The following is a 24,802-nucleotide window of genomic DNA, read 5'->3' on the forward strand; positions in this document are numbered from 1 at the left end:
GAAGGAGGTGGGAGGGGGGAGAATTGGAGAGGGATGGTAGGGGGGAGATTTGAAGGGGAGGGGTTGGGGGGGAGTTTTGAAGGGGAGGGGCAAGGGGGGAGTTTAGAACGTGGATGATTAATGAAAGGTGAACATTTATAACAAATTGGGTTTATTGTGATTTTCAAGTTCGTGATCCGTTTAAGAACGATAGAGGAGGAGTGGAATGAATGTGAATTTAGAGCATGTAGTGATTTAGAATTATAAGAGATTTTTTTTTTTTTGAAGTGGAATGAGTTGGAGAGGAAATTGAAAAAAGCCTTTTAAATAGGAAGAAAAACAGCGTGTTGTAATATACCACTGAATAAAACACTGCAGGGGAAAGTTTAAACATATTTAAACAGAACCGTGAAGAACAATCTTATATTTACAAAAATATCAATGGGGAGAGGGCCTAGAGGGACAACCATGAGTCACGTGAACAGCGGAAAAGGTGTCGGCAAACTCCATCACTTTATACATATTCCTAAAATACAATAAAGTTTTAGCAAAAGGCTTGCTTTTGAAGATTTCAAACAAAAATACTGTGCTTGAGCGTAAACTATAAGAAAAACCTTTTGCAATGAGCACTTAAGGGGTCAAAGCTTCTGGAGGAGTTTTAATGAGGATATATCAAAGAAATATGGATTGCTGAAAAGAAAGTCTTTTCCTGTGTTCAAAAACTGAAAGTATGGTCTTCATTTTGACTTTACAACTTTTTCTCAGTTTATACATTTAATTACCTCCACCACCGAAGGTGGATGGACGTTATGTTTTCACCCTTGTCTGCGTGTTTGGTTGTTTGTTTGTCTGTTTGTCTGTCTATGAACAATATATCTCAAAAAGTTGTGGACGGATTCAGACGAAATTTGGTGGACAGGTTGTGTGCGACAAGAACAAATCGATTCAATTTTGGTGAATATCCGAATTCGGATACGAGAAGTTTTTAAAATTCCCAAGTGATTTTAAAAGTTCGACGACTTATGGAAAAACTTGGTGGATGAGTTGGGTAAGTGACAAGAACAAGCCAATTCGATTTTGATTCATGTCCACATGCAGATCCGACCTATCAGTGGGCTACAAAATGTAAACTGTTCAGTCAACTAACAAGCTATTAAACATAAACTACCGGAAGTCTGGCCTTGTGAGGAGACGAAGAGCCGAAATTCCAAAATTCTATCAAACCCAAGGAACCTGCTGCTGAAACACAAAGGGTTCTTTTGGTAGACATTCTTGGTAGACAAATTTTGGTAGAATAAATTTTGACTTGGTAGACAGACTTGGTAGACTTGGTAAATTTGGTAGAATAAATTTTGGTAGACAAAGGCTTTGGTATACATTCTTCCTCTCACTTCCGACTCTTCCTTGTTTTTCTGCCCATTGTACCAAGTTGTCAGGTTTCCCTTTCACTACCTCGGTTTCACTTTTCCTTGTTGTACGGCCTGCCTGTGTTCTATTCCTCCTCGCCTTTTTTCACTGATGCTCGCTTCCTCTTGCAGGTCAATGACGCCATTGGTAACGCCTGGCCCTGGATGTATTACGTTAGCCTAATCATCTTGGGCTCATTTTTCGTGCTAAATCTCGTACTGGGGGTACTTAGCGGGTAAGCACCATTTGTATTGTCCGTTCTTTCTCTCTCTTTCTCTCTTTCTCTCTTTCACTCTTTCTCTCTTTCTATCTTTCTCTCTTTCTATCTTTCTCTCTTTCTATCTTTCTCTCTTTCTATCTTTCTCTCTTTCTATCTTTCTATCTTTCCATCATTCTCTCTTTCTCTCTTTCTATCTTTCTCTCTTTCTATCTTTCTCTCTTTCTATCTTTCTCTCTTTCTATCTTTCTATCTTTCTCTCTTTCTCTCTTTCTATCTTTCTCTCTTTCTCTCTTTCTATCTTTCTCTCTTTCTATCTTTCTATCTTTCCATCATTCTCTCTTTCTCTCTTTCTCTCTTTCTATCTTTCTGTCTTTCTCTCTTTCTCTCTTTCTCTCTTTCTATCTTTCTATCTTTCTCTCTTTCTATCTTTCTCTCTTTCTATCTTTCTCTCTTTCTCTCTTTCTATCTTTCTCTCTTTCTCTCTTTCTATCTTTCTCTCTTTCTCTCTTTCTATCTTTATCTCTTTCTCTCTTTCTATCTTTCTCTCTTTCTCTCTTTCTCTCTTTCTAGCTTTCTCTCTTTCTATCTTTCTCTCTTTCTATCTTTCTATCTTTCTCTCTTTCTATCGTTCTATCTTTCTCTCTTTCTATCTTTCTATCTTTCTCTCTTTCTATCTTTCTCTCTTTCTCTCTTTCTATCTTTCTCTCTATCTATCTTTCTCTCTTTCTATCTTTCTCTCTTTCTATCTTTCTCTCTTTCCCTCTTTCCATCTTTCTCTCTTTCTATCTTTCTCTCTTTCTCTCTTTCTCTCTTTCCCTCTTTCCATCTTTCTCTCTTTCTCTCTTTCCCTCTTTCCATCTTTCTCTCTTTCTCTCTTTCTATCTTTCTCTCTTTCTCTCTTTCTATCTTTATCTCTTTCTCTCTTTCTCTCTTTCTATCTTTCTCTCTTTCTCTCTTTCTCTCTTTCTAGCTTTCTCTCTTTCTATCTTTCTCTCTTTCTATCTTTCTATCTTTCTCTCTTTCTATCGTTCTATCTTTCTCTCTTTCTATCTTTCTCTCTTTCTATCTTTCTCTCTTTCTCTCTTTCTATCTTTCTCTCTATCTATCTTTCTCTCTTTCTATCTTTCTCTCTTTCTATCTTTCTCTCTTTCCCTCTTTCCATCTTTCTCTCTTTCTCTCTTTCTATCTTTCTCTCTTTCTCTCTTTCTCTCTTTCTATTTTTCTCTCTTTCTCTCTTTCTCTCTTTCTATTTTTCTATCTTTCTCTCTTTCTATCTTTCTCTCTTTCTATTTTTCTATCTTTCTCTCTTTCTCTCTTTCTGTCTTTCTATCTTTCTATCTTTCTCTCTTTGTCTCTTTCTATCTTTCTATCTCTCTCTCTTTCTATCTTTCTATCTTTCTATCTTTCTCTCTTTCTATCTTTCTCTCTTTCTCTCTTACTCTCTTACTCTCTTTCTGTCTTTCTCTCTTTCTATCGTTCTATCTTTCTCTCTTTCAGTCTTTCGATCTTTCTCTCTTTCTCTCTTTGTCTCTTTCTATCTTTCTATCTCTCTCTCTTTCTATCTTTCTATCTTTCTATCTTTCTATCTTTCTCTATTTATATCTTTCTCTCTTTCTATCTTTCTATCTTTCTATCTTTCTATTTTTCTATCTTTCTCTCTTTCTCTCTTACTCTCTTTCTATCTTTCTCTTTTTCTATTTTTCTCTCTTGCTCTCTTTTTCTCTTTCTATCTTTCTATCTTTATCTCTTTCTCTCTTTCTCTCTTTCGCTCTTTCGCTCTTTCTGTCTTTCTCTCTTTCTGTCTTTCTCTCTTTCTGTCTTTCTCTCTTTCTCTCTTTCTCTCTTTCTCTCTTTCTATCTTTCTATCTTTCTATCTTTCTATCTTTCTATCCTTCTCTCTTTCTCTCTTTCTATGTTTCTCTCTTTCTATTTTTCTCTCTTTCTCTTTCTCTCTCTTTCTCTCTCTTTCTCTGCTTTCCCCATTCTTTTCATCTCTGAACCTCCTCCTTTGCTCTTTCTGGCATGTCTGTCCAAGCCCATCATTGCTCGAAGTTTGCATCACAGTCCAGTTCATCATCCTAAAGCTTCTGCCTTAGCGTCCTGTTATTCCAAGTACTCTTGACATGTGTTGTGTGTCCTTGCAATGCGTTCATCAGAATTGCTTGCCTGTCATCCCAATGTCTCTTCACTTTCCTTTCCATCTATCTCCAGCCGTCGAGGTGTCATTCATGTCAAATGAGAGCAATAATGCAACCGGATAGGGTAGGAAAATTATATGAATATTGAATGCCATACGGGTTGGACAACAAACGCGCAAGCAGCATTTCCATGATGAAATTGTACAAAGCAGCGCAAAACAAAATTGGTTCGGAAAACCAACGCTCCATCAATATCATTGAGAAGGCCATGGTTGCATTATTCCATTAAGTTCATCGTTTGATCTCAACACTGCCATGCTCGATGTAGTTCACCACTTTCTTGAAACTGTATGGTGACCCCACCTCCTACCCTCACACCATCTATGCCACACTTCTTCCTGAATCCCTACTAGGGAGTTCTCCAAAGAGCGAGAGAAGGCCAAAGCTCGAGGAGATTTCCAAAAGCTGAGAGAGAAGCAGCAATTGGAAGAGGACCTCCGGGGTTACCTAGATTGGATCACGCAGGCTGAAGACATTGATCCAGACAATGATTACGATGATAGGGTGCAAGGAGGCGATGTCGAAGGGAATCTGCATGCAAGTATGACTTTACTGTTTACCCTTCCTCGTTTACTATATCTGTAAAGAAACTGAAACTCTGCCTTGATTCCTGCCGTACCCGTCACCTTGTGTCTATATCCTCTTTCTAACATCAGCCTCTTTTTTTTTTTGCTTAATCTAGCATAGGTATATATTTTGTGGCTTGGCATGGACTTATGCGAGTCGTATTCTTTATCCAAAGTGTTGTACAGCTGTTGGACATCATTGAACTAGGTCTACAAATGTGTCGATGGACCATGTAGGCATTCTCTCAGTAAGATCTTTTTTACATAAACGTCTTATGAGTGAAATATAGCCTGGTGTTGGCTTAGCAGTTAGGGTGCCGGCTTGGGATCCAAGGATCCTGGGTCCAAATCCCAGTCGATCGCTGAATTAACGCCATGGGGGTTGACTCAGCCTGTCATCCTTCCGAGGTCGGCAAATTGAGTACCAGCTCACTGGTAATTCCCTGTGTGTCGCAAGAGGCGACTAACAGGGTTGGAGGCAGGAAGGGCATCCGGCCATAAAACATTGCTTCAAAAAGGGGACCAGGGTGCCCGAAAAAGGCCAACCCCCGCTCTGTGGGGAAAAATGGCCTCCAAAGGTGGTTCCTTATGAGTGAAATGAAAATACATCCAATACGAGTTCCCTGAGAAGGAAATTCAACGTAGGAGGAGGTCATTCGGACCATGAAGCTTGCACTTATGTTTCCCAACCTATGGTTGTTTGTGAGTGCCCACATCCTTTTTGAAATGCTGAGTGTCGAGCAAGGAAGCAGCACATACCATTTTTTTTGCAAACTTTGCCATGATTCGGCCTGGCTTCGACCCACCAACCTTCCAGACTCAACGGACGCTCTAACCATTACACCACGGAGTGTGGTTCAGTGGCACGGTATCGATGTGGCAAACAACATTAATGCTCCGGTTTTCTGTATGTTTTCTTGCTTTGACCTTTATTGTGAGTAGGCCATATTCTTCAGGTACCCCCAAATCCTGCCGTGACCACACCAAGATAGGATATTTGCATATCATTTCTTGTATAAAACTAGCTATGGTAGCCAATGTGAAACCCCATAAACCGAATATGGCGAACATAGGCAACTTTTCCTTTATGTATTAGCACAAAGTTATGGCAACTTCTGCAGCATTTTGCAGTTTGCTCTTTCAAAGAATAATGTTTTCAAGTTCGAAATTAGAGATGTGAGTATAATAAGAGGTACTTTCACTATTACTTTAATGGCCTCAATTATTTCCTCCTCCTTTGGCCAGGGGACATTTTTGGCCCAAGTCTGTCACGAACTGACTACCCAGGCCAGACGTTTGACTGAAGGTATCAGGAATTAGTAATTTGTTCAGGGTTCAAGTGATAACTCACCTACTCTTCGCAAATTACACCGTGGGATGTTTAAAGTGCACCAATAATCAGTGCTGGCAGAAGGGACGTCCCAGTTTAACATTCATTCTGATGTATGTCGAACACCTTGATGCCTTGCCTGCTTGTGAAACACCAGGATGACATGAATTTTTAGCTCAAGCTTCAGGTTAAGTCAGGTATGGGAGCATGTTCCAGAACAGCGCATCGCCGCATCCACTTTCCACCGGTAGTCCAGGGGCCTTCCGTCTGGCCATCCCCCAGGCAGATGACTGTCCCATCCCCATCTCCTTGAGATGCCGATCAACCCGCTGCAACCATGATGGATGTGGTTGGGGCGTTGGCCTCCTCCACTCACGAGGCTCCCTCGCTTAGAAAATCTCCTGAGTAGGATGAGCGTCAGGAAAACGAGCCACATGTCCATACAGCTGCAGCTGATGCTCATGGACCATACAGGTACCAAACCTCATATGAGTCTCTCTCAGCAAATGCCCGTTGGACACAAGGTTTGACCAGCGATATCCAAGGATTCTCCAAAGAGACCTGGTACCGAAGGTCAGAGTAGAACAAGGAAGCACCAAGGACTTAATGACTCAGACTTTCATCCTCCTGTATAGATACTGACAGCACCACACCCGACAATCTAGTGAATCCATGACTCCTCGGGCCTGACCCAGACATCTATCGACCTCTGGCTCACAACATGTGGAAATATGAATGTCACTGCCAAGGTAAGTGAATCTCTTTGTGACCTCAACATCCTCACCACAAACAGGTACAGACATAGCAGCATACAATATGTCATTGAAAGCCTGGATCTTAGTTTTGACCCAGGAAATCCATAATTCCAGTGGCTTAAACTCTTCATTCAACGCCTGGAGGGCCCCCATAAGGATATCCAGATTCTCCACAAAGATGACTGCATCATCTATGAAATAAAGGTCAGAGATCTTGACATCCCCAAATGATGCACTGCAGCTTGATCTTGTAAAGCCCTTAGGAGATTGATGGCATCGCAAATCGAGGGATTCAGAGGCACAAAGCAAGCATCCAAACAGCGGTTTCTTCCCGGAAGTGATGACACAGGAAGAAGCACTCCTAGCGCCCAACAAGTGGCGGCGCCCGGAAAAGGATATGACATCACAGTATGTTACAGATCTCTCCGACATCCTTCCCAGAATCTGGTCCATACAAGCGCTGCAAAGTGTGGGGGCCAACACACACCCTTGACAAACCCCAGTTAAGTCTGGAAACACACACCCTGATGAAAAACTGGAAATAAGTCAGAGATGGAACCACCACACCTCATAGCACTCTCAGTTCCAGAGTATAGTTCAGAAATCAAATTGATCAGTATTGGTGGCACCCCACGAAGACTGAGAATCCTCCAGAGGGCATCCTGATTCACTGAATTGAATGCTTTGCAGAGATCAATATAGGTCATGGGCAGCCCCTGCTGAAACTCACGCCTGCGTTCGGAGTGGACCTGAAGAGCAAGGATACGGTCAATCATTGACCTCTTTGGTGAAAAGCCAGACTGCTCTGGGCACTGGTGCTCAAGCAGATGGTGGCAAACCCTATCAAGAATGATCCGAGCAACTGAAAGTAGCATCACCACTCGGTCGTTGTTGCAGTCCTGGCAATCACCCTTCCCTTTCCAGCGAGGGCAACAAGGCCCCTCTTTCAGTCAGTTGGGATGATGTCTGTGTTCCAAGCAGAGTACAGAACTGCATGCTACAACATAAGTACAGCATTTCCACTAGCCGTGGTGGAAGAAGCTCAGCATAGATGCCACCAATCCCAAGAGCTTTGCCCCCTTTCACTGCAGCCTGTGTTTCCACAAATAAAGGAGGTTCACAGTTGATTGGAGGGTCAGAAATAGGTATAGTAACACCCCTGATATCCAACTCAACAGCTGGTGGGTCAGCCTGGTAGAGTTGCTCAAAGTAATTGGCCCAGGGGACCTTCACTTCAGACTGCCCTGCCAAGAGCTCACCACCCTTCACTCTAACTGCACTACACCAAAGGACAGGCTTGGATGAATGCAATATACTGATCCTCTGTAAGCAGGATGAGAATCACATGACCACAGGTGATGCTCTACCCTTTCACAGATTACCTGCACACAGGCCTCCTTGTCCACCCTCAGCGAACGCACAGTTTTACAACTCAGTTCCCTGAACAGCTCGACTCTACCATCAAGCCTGACCCTGCGACCCTGGTCAATGATATCCAGTGTCCTTGTGAGACAAAGTTATTATTCACCTGGCGGTGGGTTCCAAGACATCCACTGGCAACATCAAGGATAGTATTCTGGAAGGCACTCCACAACTCTTTAGGATCCCCAGAAACAACCAGACTCCCAAAGCCCCACTCAACCTGTTGGTAAACTCTTCAGCCACCCTTTCATCCTTCAACCTGCCAACATCCTGCCTAGGCTGGGATGGTACCATTCTCTTGAATTTGAGCCGCAACTTCACTTGGTACAATAAGTCTATGGTTATTATTGAGGAACTGAGCACAACTGTTGACCCGGCAGTTCTGGAGCATCCTCCAGTGACCATGAACGAGCACATGATCAATCTCCTTTACCACACCCCAGTGTTAGAATACCAAGGCCAGCGATGAGGCTTGGGCACTGAAACCATGTACCAGCCACCCTAAGTCCATGACTTCTTGCAAAGTTAAGGAACTTAGTGCTATTCTGGTTCACAGTTCCAGATCCTTGGGAACCAACATGTGTCTCATAACCATCCTATCAGTGCCAGTCGATGCATTAAAATCCCCCAAGACTAGAAGAGTATCTCCCCTGGCGCATTGATTAACCACAGACTTGAGCGCTGCATAGAACGTCTCCTTCACAGTGAGATCACTTTCCTCAGTCAGAGCATATACAGAGACCTGGGAAATGACACCCAAGGAGTGACGAATCCTCAGTCTCATAATACGCTCGTTGACCGGTGTTACCTCGACTATCATGGAAGTCAGCTTATTGGACACAGCTATAGCAACTCCCGGGGCATGGTAACCATCAAAGTAACCAGACCAGTAGTAGGTGTAACCACCCACCATGATCTCACCACTATCCGGCTTCCAAACCTCAGAGAGTGGTGCAACACTGATGTTCAAATGATAGAGCTCAGATGATAGCAGAGACAGGTGATCATCCACTTTTAGAGTGAGGACATTCTCGGCACCCACCCAAAGGGACCACATCAGGTTACCTCAAGGAGACTGCTGTCTGGGCGACGACACCTCGGCACCACCCCGACACACATCACCATAACCCAATCCAGGAAGGGTACCCTGGGCTTTTCCTCCCATCATCAAAGAATGGGGTCCCAAATGATTTGCCCCAATCCAATCATCCAATGAGCTGCCCTGTGAAGGGCAGCTGCACTCCCACTGAGTGGGCTTTTAGTTTTATTTGCGTTATTTGTGTATGTTGCTGAATGGAGTGTTTTACAGTGGCTGAAGTGTAAATCCCGCTACGAACCTCCTAGAAAGAGGTAACCCAACTGCATGCTTGTTCCCATTAGGGTGGTCCACAGATATACAGTCGCGTGAAAAAGTAAGTACAGTAGTACACCCCATGTAAAGTTTTGACTTTTTCAATATATTTCAACATACAGCTATTTGATCTTCATTTCAACAATATTGATAGATAAAGGTGATATAATATAACAAATATCTTGAAACATTTACATTTTGTAGTCCATTGTATAATTTAAATATACATAAATGCAAATTTCGCATGTGGAAAAAGTAAGTACACCCCTACATTTATCACTACTTCAAATACCTAAAATTAGAATCAGGTGCACCAGCTCAGGTGCAAATGATTAGAACATCGTTAGAGAGGATCTTGGAGGAACCTGTCTTATTTCAACCTCAGACATTTAGTTTGGTTTGCTCTTTGTTGTTGAAGTGTGCGGCGTCACCATGCCTAGATCAAAAGAGCTCTCTGAGGCCTTCAGAAAGAAGGTTATAGATGCCTACAAGTCTGGGAAGGGATTTAATAAAGATCTCCAAACAATTTGAAATCAATCATTCGACTGCCCAGAAGATCATCTGCAAGTGGAGAAGATTCCAAACAACTGCCAACTTGTTCAGGCCAGGCCGCCCCAGCAAGTTCAGCCCGAGAGCAGACCGCAAGATGCTGAAAGAAGTCTCTAAGAACCCCAGAATGTCAGCACGGGACCTACAGGTAGCTCTTGCCACTGTTGATGTCAAAGTGCACGAGTCCACCATTAGAAAGAGGCTGCACAAATTTGATCTACATGGGAGGTGTGCCAGGAGGAAACCTTCGCTGTCCAGAAAGAACATCAGGGCAAGACTAAAGTTTGCCAATGAACACCTAGGCAAAGACCAGCACTTCTGGAACAATGTGCTCTGGACAGATGAGTCAAAGGTAGAGCTATTTGGCCACAGTACCAGAAGACATGTTTGGCGAAAACCAAAGACAGCATTTGACCACAAGAACCTGATACCAACTGTAAAGCATGGTGGTGGAAATATTATGGTTTGGGGCAGCTTTGCTGCATCAGGGCCTGGGCAGCTCACCATCATAGAATCCACTATGAATTTTTCATTGTACCAGAGGGTGCTTGAGGATAATGTGAGGCCATCTGTCGGAAAGTTGAAGCTCAACCGAAGGTGGACCTTGCAACATGACAATGACCCTAAACATACCAGTAAATCCACCAAGGAATGGCTGAAAAGAAAGAAATGGAGGGTTCTGGAATGGCCAAGTCAAAGCCTGGATCTAAATCCCATCGAGATGTTGTGAGGGGATTTGAAACGAGCTGTGCATGCAAGAAACCCCTCAAACATCGCACAGCTGAAAGAATTCTGCATGGAGGAGTGGGCAAAAATTTCCTCCAGTCGATGTCAGAGACTAGTAGAGTTATAATAAATGCCTACTTGAGGTTGTCTCTGCCAAAGGGGGCAATACCACCTATTAGAGCCAAGGGTGTACTTACTTTTTCCACATGCAAAATTTCCATTTATGTTTATTTAAATTATACAATGGATTACAAAATGTAAATGTTTCATGATATTTGTTATATCACCTTTATCTATCAATATTGTTGAAACTAGGGCATGCCCGTACTATATATATGCCCGTACTATATATCTATCTAAAATTATATCCCCCCCCTCTATTTACATGAAATGGTTTGGTCCATTCGCAACGCCAAAGCGAACGGCGAACGGCTTGCGAGTACAGTGACAATCCCCCCCCTCTATTTACATGAAATGGTTTCGTCCATTCGCAACGACCACAGAACCCCCCCCTCTATTTACATGGAATGGTTTGGTCCATTCGCAACGCCGGCACACGCGATCGTTCGCTGCTCTCTGATTGGTTGAATCGTTTTTTGGACATAGCTCGGTAAGTAATTGTCCGATTAATATGAAACCTTGAAAAGGCACATCCTCGGGTCCCCAGCAATATACCTGGCAAGTTAAAAGTATATCGGACCCGTGGTTGTCGAGAAACAGCGGTCACAGACAAACAAACGTACAGACGTACAGACAGACGTACAGAGATTACTGGAATTATAGATAGATGAAGATCAAATAGCTTTTTGTTGAAATATGTTGAAAAAGTCAAAACTTTACATGGTACTTACTTGTACTTACCTTTTCACGTGACTGTATGTAATATTTAATACTATCAAAAATCCATACTTACTTTTTTACGTGACTGTATGTAATATTTAATACTATTAAAAATCCATGCTCCACAAGGCTGCCCTTGTTCCTATGTTTATAAAGATCATATGAACCAAATATGAGGTCAATTTGAACTTATTTAGAGGTTGCTCAAAAAATAACATTTTTAATTTATCCTGTTTTTTGCAGATGGCAGAAACTCGCAGCTCTTCCACAGTTTGGTTGCTAGGCAAGTCTGAAAAGGAAATAATATGTGGGGGACTACCAACCAATGGACACACATTGCAGAAAATGGTGTACCATCACATATAAGAACACCATACAGTTCGTGAAAGTGCCAAACTTAGTGTACAAGCTGTGTGTGCATACTGGGAGAAAGCACGAATTCCAGTGCAGAGAGTAGATTCCTGTGAGTGCCAACTTTTGAAGTTGTATGATGCCTTTTAACTGGTAAAGAAAAATAGAACCAAGACATTCGAAAACTATAGAGTGAAGGAGCAGATGTTCAAAGATGATCTTCAATCCCTCTTCGATATCTCACCAAATGATGCGCTTGAGAAAATGACGAATGAAGAAGACAAAGCATTCCTTATCATGCAGCGTGAGGATCCCTCAAGTTCACGTATGGGATCTGTGGACAACACTCTGGCAGTGAAGGAGAACAGAAAGCGTATCAGGCTTGAGAATGAAGATAAAAGAAAGAAGAAACATGCTGCTGAGACTCTAACAGCAATGCAATCTGTTCCATCAACATCGGCTGTGGTTGATGATGATGATGAGTCTGAGATTGAAAGCTCTGATTCAGGGGACAATGAATTCAAACTCCAAGGGCCATCTTCTGCCAAACAGGCGAAAAAGGCTCCCATCAAGGTGATCACTCCAGCAATAGTGGCAACTCTGGACAGAGTAAATCTCTCAGGTCGGCGTGCATTGTTTGTGGCCAGTGCTTTTGCACAATCTCTTGGTCATACCATTGAAGACAAGTGCAAGCCACCAATAATAAATAATTTGAGTAATTGAAAATAGACAATTATCTATGAATTTATGTATGATGCTAAAAATTCTGTATCTTATTATTCATTAAAATTTGTCAACATTTTGAGCAACCTCTAAATATTGTCCAATCAAGCTCAAATTTTCACCACAAACTACTTTCTTCAATAGGAATAGGGGCAGGCTTGTGGAGAAATGAAAATCCAATCTTCAAATTTTTGGACCACCCTAGTTCCCATGGGCAGCCCTAGTTACAGTTGGGCACCAGATATGTATGGCCGTTGGCTCACAAGGAGCTCCTCTGCCCTTTGACTGGTCTTGTTTTTAATCCTGTTGGGTGTCCATGCCCACACACCCTCCTCACCAGGAAACCTTGCCGGGAAGACGGTTTAGTGGCCGACAACTGGACCATGAAACAGGTCTATTCATTCAAGATTCTAACCCAGGCTAAATAGCTTGAAGCCAATTGTGCAACCCTCTAGGTCTCGGTTATCTTGCGGAGCTGAGTATAAGATGAGGTATTGGTGAGATGACTTTAACCTTGTATGAAGCATTATCATTTTCATTCCAGGTCTTCAAGCAGGTGGTGCACTGCCATCTCATGTCATCCACCATCCTTACCGACAATCTTGATTACCCCCATTAACCCTTCCTAACCCAACTCTCTTACTTGCAGGTTAGTGTGTGTTTGATTATGAAAGATATATTATGAGTGTTTGACCAGCTTGTGATTTTGTCAAGGTCTGAAGAGAGGGAAGAGGCTGCAGACTGTCTGTCAGAAGGATGAGGGATGTCACGGCAGAGGGTGGAGTCTTCAGCAAATTTGTAAAAGGGGATTTTCCAGAGAGTCAAAGAGACCGCTGATGAAGATCAGGAATAGGACTGGGCCCAGAACAGTGCCTTGTGGCACGACAGTCTTGATAGGGAGAGGAGCGAGATGAGGGGATCCCGTTGAGAGACACGCTTTCGCTACGAGAGTAGAGGAAGTCAGCAAGCCAAGTGTGGAGGTGGTCTTGGATGCCATAGGCCGAGAGCTATAATCGCTTGCTTAATGTCTCCGACTTTTGTCATTTTTGTACCCGACATCGCATTGTTTTTCCGTAATCCCTGATCTTTTAGAGGAAGAAAGACGTGAAGCAGCTCGACATGACCAGTTAATCTAAACATTTAATGCGCCTTCACAGGGAATTGCATTTTCATTGGCAGTCCATTATACTGACTTATGCTAATCTCCCTTCTTTGCTTTCTTCCTTTCTTTAATATTTTTCCCCCATTTCTTTCTTTATCCCTTTTTTCTTTTTTCTTTTTCTTTTTGTGGATTTTTTTCTCCTTTTTCTTTCTCTACTCCTTTTGGTGTTTTGTTTGATACTTTTGACCTCAAATGTTCATTCATAATTGAGTTTTCATCGTGGTTGATGTTCCTGCTGAAGCTCCGCGCAGCAGCATCCGACCAAATATCCACGCGCGGCATGTGCCAACAGAGCTCTGTTTAAGTGCGTGACATATTGTTCATCAAAGAATCCTCCAATTCGATTTCAACCCTCTATTCTTTTCGTTCGGAGGGATTGCCGAGCTCTCTGCCAGGGGGTGGGCTGCTGCAGCCAGGATTAGCCGCCCCAGCGACGCACAGGTTAGCCAAGGTGCAACTTGCAAAGCTCATCGTTAAAACCAACAAGCCGTTCACCACTGCCGTCCTTACACTCAACGGTATGAGTGAGTGGACATGCAGCAAGTGGGGAACATGACATCAATGTGAACTGAACACTGATGGCTCCACTTGAAATACATTTGCCATCGGATAAAGGGGCCGTTTACACGAATGACCTTTGTTATAATTTCTATGAAATCCCTGAAGATTCATCAGCTGTTGATTTGCGACATTAAAAGAGACATCTACTTATGATGTATGCGTAAATGGCAACAAAACCTCAACCCTCCTCCCTTTCCAGTATTTCCAATTACTCATCCTTTTCCCAAACCTCCTTTCCATACCCCTCTACCCCTTCCTATCCTTCCACTATCTTCCCTCATTCTTATCCTGTCCTCCATCTTACTGTTATCAATTTACCTCCCTACCTTCTGAGCACATACTTAATAAATAGGCCCTGCTCGTCCTCTAATTGCAAACATGTCATATATTCAGCAATTCAATGTTCTATTCCGCATGAATCTCCTTTCTGTAATGGTGTTCCACTCCTCCGATGTTCTTTTCTGGCTTTTTTAGCCTCGAAAGGATGGGAGAGGCTATTATTATCGCTCTGGGAGTCAGCGAGTTTGTGATTCCGCTTGCAGATCTACTTTAATGCAGGTCGTTCATTTTCAGACCTACTGTAATCTATATACTCTGGAAGGGCTTTGCTTTGTCACCTGCTCGGTCTCGTTCCGTGAATGTGATCATGCCGTATGCGTACAAGATGGCATGCTCTGGTTCAGATGTGACCTGCATTGTGAGTGCCATTGGTGTGGAATCGGAAATGTCTCAGAATGATGATGTTGCATGACGAATGATCAAAGGTGCCATTTACCTGATTTTATCACCTCAATAAGCAACTTCACCATGATTACAGCACTCAAAAGATGGATAAGACAAGAGGTATTTTCAAAGCTCAAATGCTTCTTCACATGGAGCCATTTCCATCACCCGGTTCACATTGATTGCTTGAACTTTATCTTTCATTTACATTGAAGGTTTACCATTGGGCAGCATTATTAGGAATTTGCTTTGTGATTTCAGTTTATTTAATGATACCTTACCTGGTCTACATTAGGAGACCTTGGATTTAGGGACATTGGCATGTGGTCGTGAGGTGGTGAGAGTGCAAAGAAAGAAAGTAAAAAGGAAATGAAGGGAGGAGGAGCATGAAGAGTAAGAAGAGCAAGAGGAGAATGAAAATCAGGAGGAGCGGGAGGGAGAGGAGGAGCAGGAGGATGAGGAAAATCAGGAGGAGCAAGATGAGGATTCATGGCACAAAATGGAGTGGGAAGGGCAAAATGAAGTTCATCATTTTGTCAAACATAACATTATATAGACAATCCAACCTGAACTTTGATATGTTGTGCGACATGAAGGCCTTCTAGTCTAGCCAGGAACACAATCACATTTGCTGGCGTTCAGAGGCCTAGCACCTGGGGTTTAATTGTATGGTGGTTACTTCAATGGAAGGAAAACAATATCCCTGGCAACATTCCCTTCAAATTGCTTTCAGTTCGATTTTGTCCAAGAAACCGTTAATAATGCTGAACCGACGAAAAGCAGAATATACTGTATAAATAATATATGATGATGTAAGATTACAAGGAACTTGCGACGAAAAGCAGAATATACTGTATGATGTAAACAATATCATTTGAACTTGTAATATAATATGAGCTCGGCCCTTACAAGGAACTTGAATGCAGAAGTTGACCATGAGGCCCATCAAGCCTGCACAATGGATATATATCAACCTAATGTTGTTTGTCTGTGCTCTGTCTTTTTTAAATGCCAAGCGTTGAGCAAGGAAGCAGCACGTACCATTTTAAACGTCTTTGGTATGACTCGGCCAGAATTTGAACCATCGACCACCCAGACTCAGAGGGGGCGCTCTAACCATTACACCACTGACTCTAATTTTAGGTTTGTAATGGATCGTTGGGTTCATCTATTAATTTTTGTTTTACACACACAATACAGAGATCATATGACACACACACTACAGAGATCACGTGACACACACACTACAGAGATCACGTGACACACACACTACAGAGATCACGTGACACACACACCACAGAGATCACGTGACACACACTACAGAGATCACGTGACACACACACTACAGAGATCACGTGACACACACACTACAGAGATCACGTGACACACACACTACAGAGATCACGTGACACACACACTACAGAGATCACGTGACACACACACTACAGAGATCACGTGACACACACACTACAGAGATCACGTGACACACACACTACAGAGATCACGTGACACACACACTATAGAGATCACGTGACACACACACTACAGAGATCATGTGACACACACAATACAGAGATCATATGACACACACACTACAGAGATCACGTGACACACACATGCATACACATACATGCACATACAGTACACACATCCACACACATACAGTATATACATCCACACACATACGGTATACACACCCACACACATACAGTATACACACCCACACACATACAGTATACACATCCACACACATACAGTATACACATCCACACACATACAGTATTCACATCCAGACACAATACAGAGATCGTATGACACACACACTACAGAGATCACGTGACACACAGATGCATACACATACATGCACATATACACACACACATACAGTATACACATCCACACACATACAGTATGCACATCCACACACATACAGTATACACATCCACACACATACAGTATACACATCCACACACATACAGTATACACACCCACACAGACATACAGTATACACACCCACACACATACAGTACATACATCCACACACACATACAGTATACACATCCACACACATACAGTATACACATACACACACATACAGTATACACATCCACACACATACAGTATACACATCCACACACATACAGTATACACATCCACACACATACAGTATACACATCCACACACACATATACAAATATATATATATATATATAATAATAATAATAATAATAATAAAGGAGTTATATAGCCCCATCAAGCAGAGTAAACTACCCTCATGGCGCTTTACATTATCATGCGAACGCACACACACACACAAACATACACACACACAGACACACCTTCACTCTTGCCCTATTCCTCTACCTCCCCATTCAAAACCCACAGATGTGTACTCCCCATCCTCCTCCCCTCCCTCCCCCGCACATGTACACAGACATACTCTCGATCTCTGTCCCACCTCAAACCAAAGGGAAAACAGGACTTAGACTTTGAAAGACTTGTGAAACAGATAGGTTTTGAGGTAAGGGAGGTTTTAAAGGCAGGAAGAGAGTCGACATGTCGAACAGAGGAAGGCAAGTCATTCCAGAGCAGAGGTGCAGCAAAGGAAAAGGATTTCTCGCCAAACGACTTGGTGCTGGTGCGCGGCGGCTCTAAGGTCATAGAGTCGTCGCTTGAACGAAGCCGTCGCCGAGGTTCATAGAGAGTGAGCAAATCGGAGAGATAGTGAGGCCCCGTTCCACACAATGATTTATAACATAGTGTGCAAATTTTGTATTGCACACGAGCAGAGACAGGCAGCCAGTGTAAAGATTCAAGGAGCGGAGTAACATGGTCAGACTTCTTCGCCTTACAGACAAGACGAGCGGCAGAGTTTTGAACCTTTTGTAACTTATCCAAGAGAAACTGAGGGCAGCCAGCATACAAAGAATTACAATAGTCTAGCCTTGAGAGGACAAGGGCACAGACCAGAGTTAGAGCAGCTTGAGGAGTAAGAAAGTGGCGAATGGATGCGATCTTTCGCAGCTGAAAGTATGCTGATTTGCAAGTTTGAAGTACAGTACTTGCTTGGAAAATGTCATGTTACAGTCGAAAACCACACCAAGGTTCTTGGCCGACGAAACAAAGTTTACATCGGTTTCACCAACATGAACAGTGGTAGGAAGTGAACATTGTAGAGGACATCTGTGCGATCTTACAATCATAGACTGTTTTAGCATCGTTCAGCTGAAGTTTGTTTTGGGTCATCCACGCCTTCACGTCGGCAATACAACCTTCTAACACTTCAACAGTGGGCACGATTTGTTGAATCGTGCTTCCTTTGTACAGCTGATTGTCGTCCGCAAAGGCGTGGTGATCAACTGAATGTCTGGCAACAAGATCAAATAGAGGCTGAGTGTACAAAAGAAAGAGGATAGGTCCCAGGACTGAGCCCTGGGGAATGCCAAAGGAAAGCGGAGAAGGGGCTGATTTCTGGCCATTGACAACAACTGTTTGCACTCTATCAGTAAGATAGGACATCAGCCAAGAAAGTGGAGTACCAGTTATACCAAATGTGATTTCAAGACGACGAATTAAGACACTATGGTCAATCGTGTCAAAGGCGGCAGACAAGTCCAAAAGAGCAAGAACGGAAACCTTACCACAGTCAAGAGAGGTCAGAAGATCATTGGTTATTCTTAGGAGAGCGGTCTCGGTGCTATGGCCTGGTCTATATGCTGACTGGCGAGAATTGAAAAGATTATTTGAAACTAGATGGTCATTCATCTGTGATAGCACAATTCTTTCTGTGATCTTTGACAGGAAAGACAGATTGTATTTCCCCTATATTCTTCGAATATATCAAGTAATGAACGGCGGTTGGGAATTATATCCACAACATCCATTTTTCTGTTCTCCAACCAATAGCTTTGTCTTTAAAAAACTCAACGTTTTGACCAGCAACCCAGCATGCGCTGGTCCTCCACTGGCCTTCATGAAGAGAAGTTTCCTTGTTCACCTCCTCCCAGATATACCTGGGGGAAGGGGTGGGCCTATTCTACTAGTACCCGACTGCAAAGCCGCAATGAGCCGGCGAAGCCAAAGCCTCTTGCCACTATTTTACCCATCACTATGGCATCAGTAGGTTAGGTAGTTGGTAGTAGGTTGGTGTAGTAGGTACCGTACCTAGTTCAAAATGACACCATTTGCATTCTGGATGAGATTAAAGTTTATAAAATTTCCTTCTTGATTAATTCGGTTAATTCCGTCTCAACTTCGGATATTTCCGGCCGTGAAAAACTATCCCCTACGGCCACGAGATTTCTAAAAAATAATTCTTCGTCAATTTTAGAATATTTCATGCCGTTTTCAGCCTCTGAAACGCGGTGAAAAGCTTTTTTGAAATATTTTTTCAAATGCTCGAATCTCATTGTTTTTTTTTTTGTATACTGAATCGAGGCTCGTGAAAGAGCTAACATTTATTTCACAAACAAATCAACCAGACAAACAAAATACCCCAAAAGAGGGAGCGGAAGACAAGATGGGGAGAGAAGGGGAAGCACACAAACACAACATCCGAGAGCAGGGAGATGTGTGGAAGGGAGAGGGCCCGGGGGGAGGAGGCATGGGAAGGGGGGGGGGGGAGGGAGAAGTATAAAACACAAGGACACCAAGAGGACTTCCTGGACAGAAGTTGGAATTTCAAAAAAGTGGAATTGGGGTGAAATTAGTGGGGGTAGAAAAGATCAAGGTTTTGGATGGGGGAAGATAAGAGATGGTGGTGAACAGCTGTTTTAAAGACTTGGAGGGTGGAGTGGGATTGAAGAGAGTGAGGGAGTTTGTTCCAGAGGCGGGAGAAAAGAGGAATGAAGGAGTGAAGGTGAGCAGAGAGTCTTGATTTTGGCAGTTTAACCATAAGAGGGTTGCAGGCAGATCTTGTGCGACCTGTAGGAATATTTGCGGGACAGAGCCCAGAGAGAGCTGGGGGGGCAAGGCCAGAGAGGAGTCGGTAGAAGACGGAAAGACCACCAACCTGCCTGCGGTGAGTGAGTGAGAGGTCCTTGGAGTTAGCTTCATCGCGGGAGATTCCAATGATTCTGAATGCTTTGGTTTCAACAGCGTGAAGGCGAGCTAGGTGTGAGGCAGGAGCACAGGTGTGGTTCCGGTGTTTGGTGACGATTTTCGTTGATGATAACCAGGGCCCGTGCGGGCGCGGGGAACGAGGTTGGTCTTAAAGTATTTTAATTACAAATTAGAGGTGCATAAGATTGTGAATCAAAAAAAGACTGGTGAAACAAACTCCTATTAAACTTTTTCTCAATTTTTTATGCATACTTCCGCATCCGCAAGATGGCGACCTCCATGGAGCGATTTGGTTTTTGAAATATTTTTTCAAATGCTCGAATCTCATTGGTTCCGGTGTTTGGTGATGATTTTCGTTGAAGATAACCAGGGCCCGTGTGGGCCCGGGGAACGAGGTTGGTCTTAAAGTATTTTAATTACAAATTAGAGGTGCATAAGATTGTGAATCAAAAAGAGACGGGTGAAACAAACTCCTATTGAACTTTTTCGCAATTTTTTATGCATACTTCCGCATCCGCAAGATGGCGACCTCCATAGGGCGTTTTGGTGCATCAAAGCTTCGAAATTCTCAAGGGATCCAGCAAAATCTGGCTTTTCAACACAATACGTACGCGTTCATTCACAACACCAGTTTCGCCGGCTATAAACCAATTACAAAGCTGTGTTGTGAGACCTCGTGACCATTGAGCCGTGAAAGGCTTGTGTTGCCAGTGTTTTGTGCGTGTTTGAGCGGTGTATTGTGTTTTGTTATCCTTGTCGCCTGTGTCGGTTATGTCCCACTTTGTCCTTGTCCTCCTCCCAGCATCGGTGTCTCTCTGGTGTATTTATGAATGAGAGGTCCGTATGCCTGTGGTAACAGGCCCTCGTTTGGCCAGGGTGCCATGCATCCAGTATTCGCCCCCGGGCACGGTTTGGGGATGCCGCCAGCACATTCACATTGTCCCATAGAGGAACATGGCCCGCCCTTATTCCATGCTTGGCGATTGCAGATCTTTCCGGGTGATTACACTCAAAGGCCTTCTGGTGTTCATTAATGCGCTCGCCGAAGGTTCTTCCGGTCTCGCCTATTTATATATATATATATTTATATATTTTGTTACGGATCGCGGATTAGATGTTATTTACCGAGCGGTGGTATTGCCGCGACCTAACAATTCCCCCGATTCCACCCGACGTTGACCAAGTCGCGCTATGCTAAATCAATGATTTGGAAAGGACACAACGACTGGGATAAATGAAACGACACAAGGGGTACAGTTCTCAAGACCTCCGGAGGAGGATATAATTGGTGGTGGAGAAAAGGGGTAGATTACAAGGTATGAGGTAAAGCACAGAAGAGATAGGCACTTAGACACAATCTTATCTTCCCAGACAGACCACAGACAAACGGAACAAGACTGACTTACACAGGGATTGATGGCAGGGAAGGACAGGCAGTCGATAGCACAAGGTGCACCTTGGCTCAGGGACAGGATACAGCTCAGTCTTTGGGAGGTCTCTCGGCGCTCGGAGGGTGCGTCCTTTCTCCTTCAGCTCTGCGCGCATCTGACGTCACCTCCCTCTTCCTGCGCATGCTCAGTGGGGGGTGACACGCCCTCGGCTCGTTGGCTCCGCCCCAGATGGGATCGGTCCGCCGCTTCTATTGGGTGCGGGGGTTGCCGGGCTCCGCCCTTGACGAGGGGCTGACAGCGAGCCCCTACTTCGTAACCCCGTCGAGCACATGGTCGATGGCGGCTCGCTGGAAAGGCTTGGTGCCCTCCCAACACCCCCTACCAACCAAGCCGGAGTGAGGACGCGCACTCCCCGCGCTGCCGCCGCCGTTGTTGTTGTTGCTGTTGCTGTTGTTGTTGCTGTTGCTGAACCATGAGGAAGAGCTGCGTGGAGGTATTGGGAGGTCCTAAACTTCCTAACGGTGCCATACAATCACATTCTGGTGCAACGAAGAGTCAGAGTTAATGGAAACGAGTCCTTAACTGACATAAACTAAGAATAACTAGCAAGATGTCCTATAGTTGTCTACGTGAGATGCGGTGGACCTGGATGCGACATTTAATGGGGGAAATAGGGGGAGGTCGGGTCTACAGAGTGTTGTTTACAGGAAATGGGACTAGGGAATGGGGGATTGGGGATAGTTGGGAAGTATGGAGGAAATAGGGGAATATTTACAAGCGGATATGGATGGATGCCAATCTCATATCCGCAACAATATATATATATATTGTTGCGGATATGGGACTTGGCCTCAATATCCGCTTGTAAATACTCCCCTATTTCCCCAATACTCCCCAACTATCCCCAATCCCCCATTCCCTAGTCCCATTGCCTGTAAATAACACTCTGTAGAACCGACCTTCCCCTTTTTCCCCCATTAAATGTCGTGCCCAGGTCCACCGCATCTCACGTAGACAACTTTCGGACATCTTGCTAGTTATTCTTAGTCTATGTCAGTTAAGGACTCGTTTCCATTAATTCTGACTCTTCGTTGCACCAGAATGTGATTATATGGCACCAGTAGTGAGTTTAGGACCTTCCCATACCTCCTCCCATCTTCTTCCCCAAACAACAACTACAACAACAACTACAACAACAACTACAACAACGGCGCGGGGGGAGTGTGCGTCCTCACACCGGCTCGGTTAGCCGCCATTGACCATGCGCTCCGACGGGGTTACCACGAAGGGGCTCCTTGTCAGCCCCTCGTCAAGGGCGGAGCCGGTAACCCCCCCGCACGCACCCAATGAGAAGCAACGGGCCGATTCCATCTGGGGCGGAGCTAACGAGCCGAGGGCGTGTCACTCCCCGCCGGATATACGCGGCCACTTACCGGACGTGACGGGAGATGCGCCCCCAGCTTGAAGAAGAGCCAGTCACCACCTCCAAGCGCTGAGCGAGCTCCACGCATCGACCCGGTATTGCAGTACCTCCGAGAACGGTGCACCCCCTCCGAGAACGGTGCACCTTGAGCCATCGACTGCCCGCTTTCCTTGCCATCAATCCCCGTGTGAGTCAGTTTTTGTCCTGTTTATCTGTCGTCTGTCAGGGAATAAGATAAGTGTGTCTAAGTGCCTGTCTTTCTATGCTGTCCCTCTTGTAGTTGTAATCTGACCTTCCGCCCTAATATAACCTCCTCCGGAGGTCTTGAGAACTGAACCCTTGGTGTCGTGTCATTTTAATCCCAGCCGTTGTGTCCTTTTCCTTCATTGATTCAGCGTAGCGCGACTCGGCAACGTTCGAGTGGAATCGGGTAAACTGTGCAGACGTGGTCATACCAAACCGCTCGGTAAACCAACATCCACAACCGCGTCTGTAACAATATTATACACACACACACACACACACACACACACACACACACACACACACACCAACACACACACATCAACACACACACATCAACACACACACATCAACACACACACATCAACACACACACATCAACACACACACATCAACACACACACATCAACACACACACACACACACACACACACACACACACACACACACACACACACACACACACATCAACACACGAAGGTAGATACTTTGAGACCTGGGAGGGCTCCATTCCACCTTCTGAAACTTGCATATGGAGAAATAACAAACAACTACATACACAAATTAGCAATAGGAAAAGTAACCCAGCACATATTTAACTAGAACGGCACACAGAAGAGAGCACACCTCCGCCAGGTGAACAGTTTACATTTTATATCCCACCGATAGATCGGATCTGGATTCGGACCTGAACCAAAATCTAAACGGTTTGTTATTGTCACTTACCCCACCTGTCCACCAAGTTTCATCCGAATCCGTCGACAACTTTTTGAGATATCGTGTTTGCAAAAGAACAAACAAACACAGGGATGAAAACCTAACCTCCATGCACCTTCAGTGTCGGAGGTAATAAATGCTCATTGTATACCACTGTTGGTGAATTTTCCCTCACTCTTCTGTCAGGATCAAAGTATTTCAGTTGAAACACGAAAGAGAAATTAGTTTTCTCCAAATAAAGTTCCAAAGCATAACAGAGTCCAATAATTTATTAATACTTGCATAAAGTAGGTACGTGACAAAAATTTTCAAAAACAAGGAACTCCTTTGCAACTGGTACCATTGGAAAGAGCATGAAAATACCATTAAAATGATACCCAGATCATTGTCCTAGGTCTAATATTAAGAGAGTTAAAGCATTTTGACATTTACCAATTACACGCAATTTTGGTCCTTTGTTATCAATGGAAACAAAGGATAAATGTGAGACCTTTTGTCCGCTTTGTCTTGAAAAATGCACATTAAAATGCTGTAACTTCTTTGTTTTTAGACATATCTCAATGAAATAAAAAGCATTTGAAAGCATACAAGGGCAACAAAAGTGATGTGAAATTAATTAAAATGTAATTAATTAATTAATAATTTAATTAATTAATAACTAATTAATAAATTCATTACAATGTCAATATATACAGAACAATATGATATCTGTAGCTTCCTTCATTGAACATTTGCATGTAAAAATGCACCCCACTTAAAATAATTTTGGAATGATCCCTTAGAAAAGAATATTTCTAACCAATCACATCAATATTCACTTTACACATAATTATGACAAGGTTAGATCTCCACAGATGAGATCAGCTGCAAGAGCATATTTTGAAGCATCGTAATCCTCAGCGTTGTCTTCATAGTTCTCTCCTTCAAGCCAATATCCCACACGGTATGTACTGACTGATAACAAACAATTAATTAACAACACAAACGTGTGATTGCATGCATGTCATGACATGCATGAGATGCATGAGCTGTGAGCGCACAGTTGCACCGCGACGACATTTTTTGGAATTTCCATCCACGACATGTTTTATTATTATGGTCAAA

The 24,802-nt window shown here is 43.6% G+C and overlaps 1 protein-coding gene across 1 annotated transcript in view; it reads left to right on the forward strand.

Moving 5' to 3' along the window:
• The window catches only part of LOC137438171 (voltage-dependent L-type calcium channel subunit alpha-1D-like), a 429,914-nt gene that overhangs the window by 156,726 nt on the left and 248,386 nt on the right, over window positions 1–24,802 (forward strand). The window contains exons 7-8 of the mRNA XM_078766514.1: window positions 1,518–1,621; window positions 4,158–4,308. Of these exons, the coding sequence (XP_078622640.1) occupies window positions 1,518–1,621; window positions 4,158–4,308 (255 nt within the window). The remainder of the gene's footprint in view (window positions 1–1,517; window positions 1,622–4,157; window positions 4,309–24,802) is intronic.

Source organism: Myxine glutinosa, chromosome 12 (genome assembly GCF_964187855.1).
Source record: "Myxine glutinosa chromosome 12, kmMyxGlut1.1, whole genome shotgun sequence".
In the NCBI taxonomy this organism is placed as follows: Eukaryota; Metazoa; Chordata; class Myxini; order Myxiniformes; family Myxinidae; genus Myxine; species Myxine glutinosa.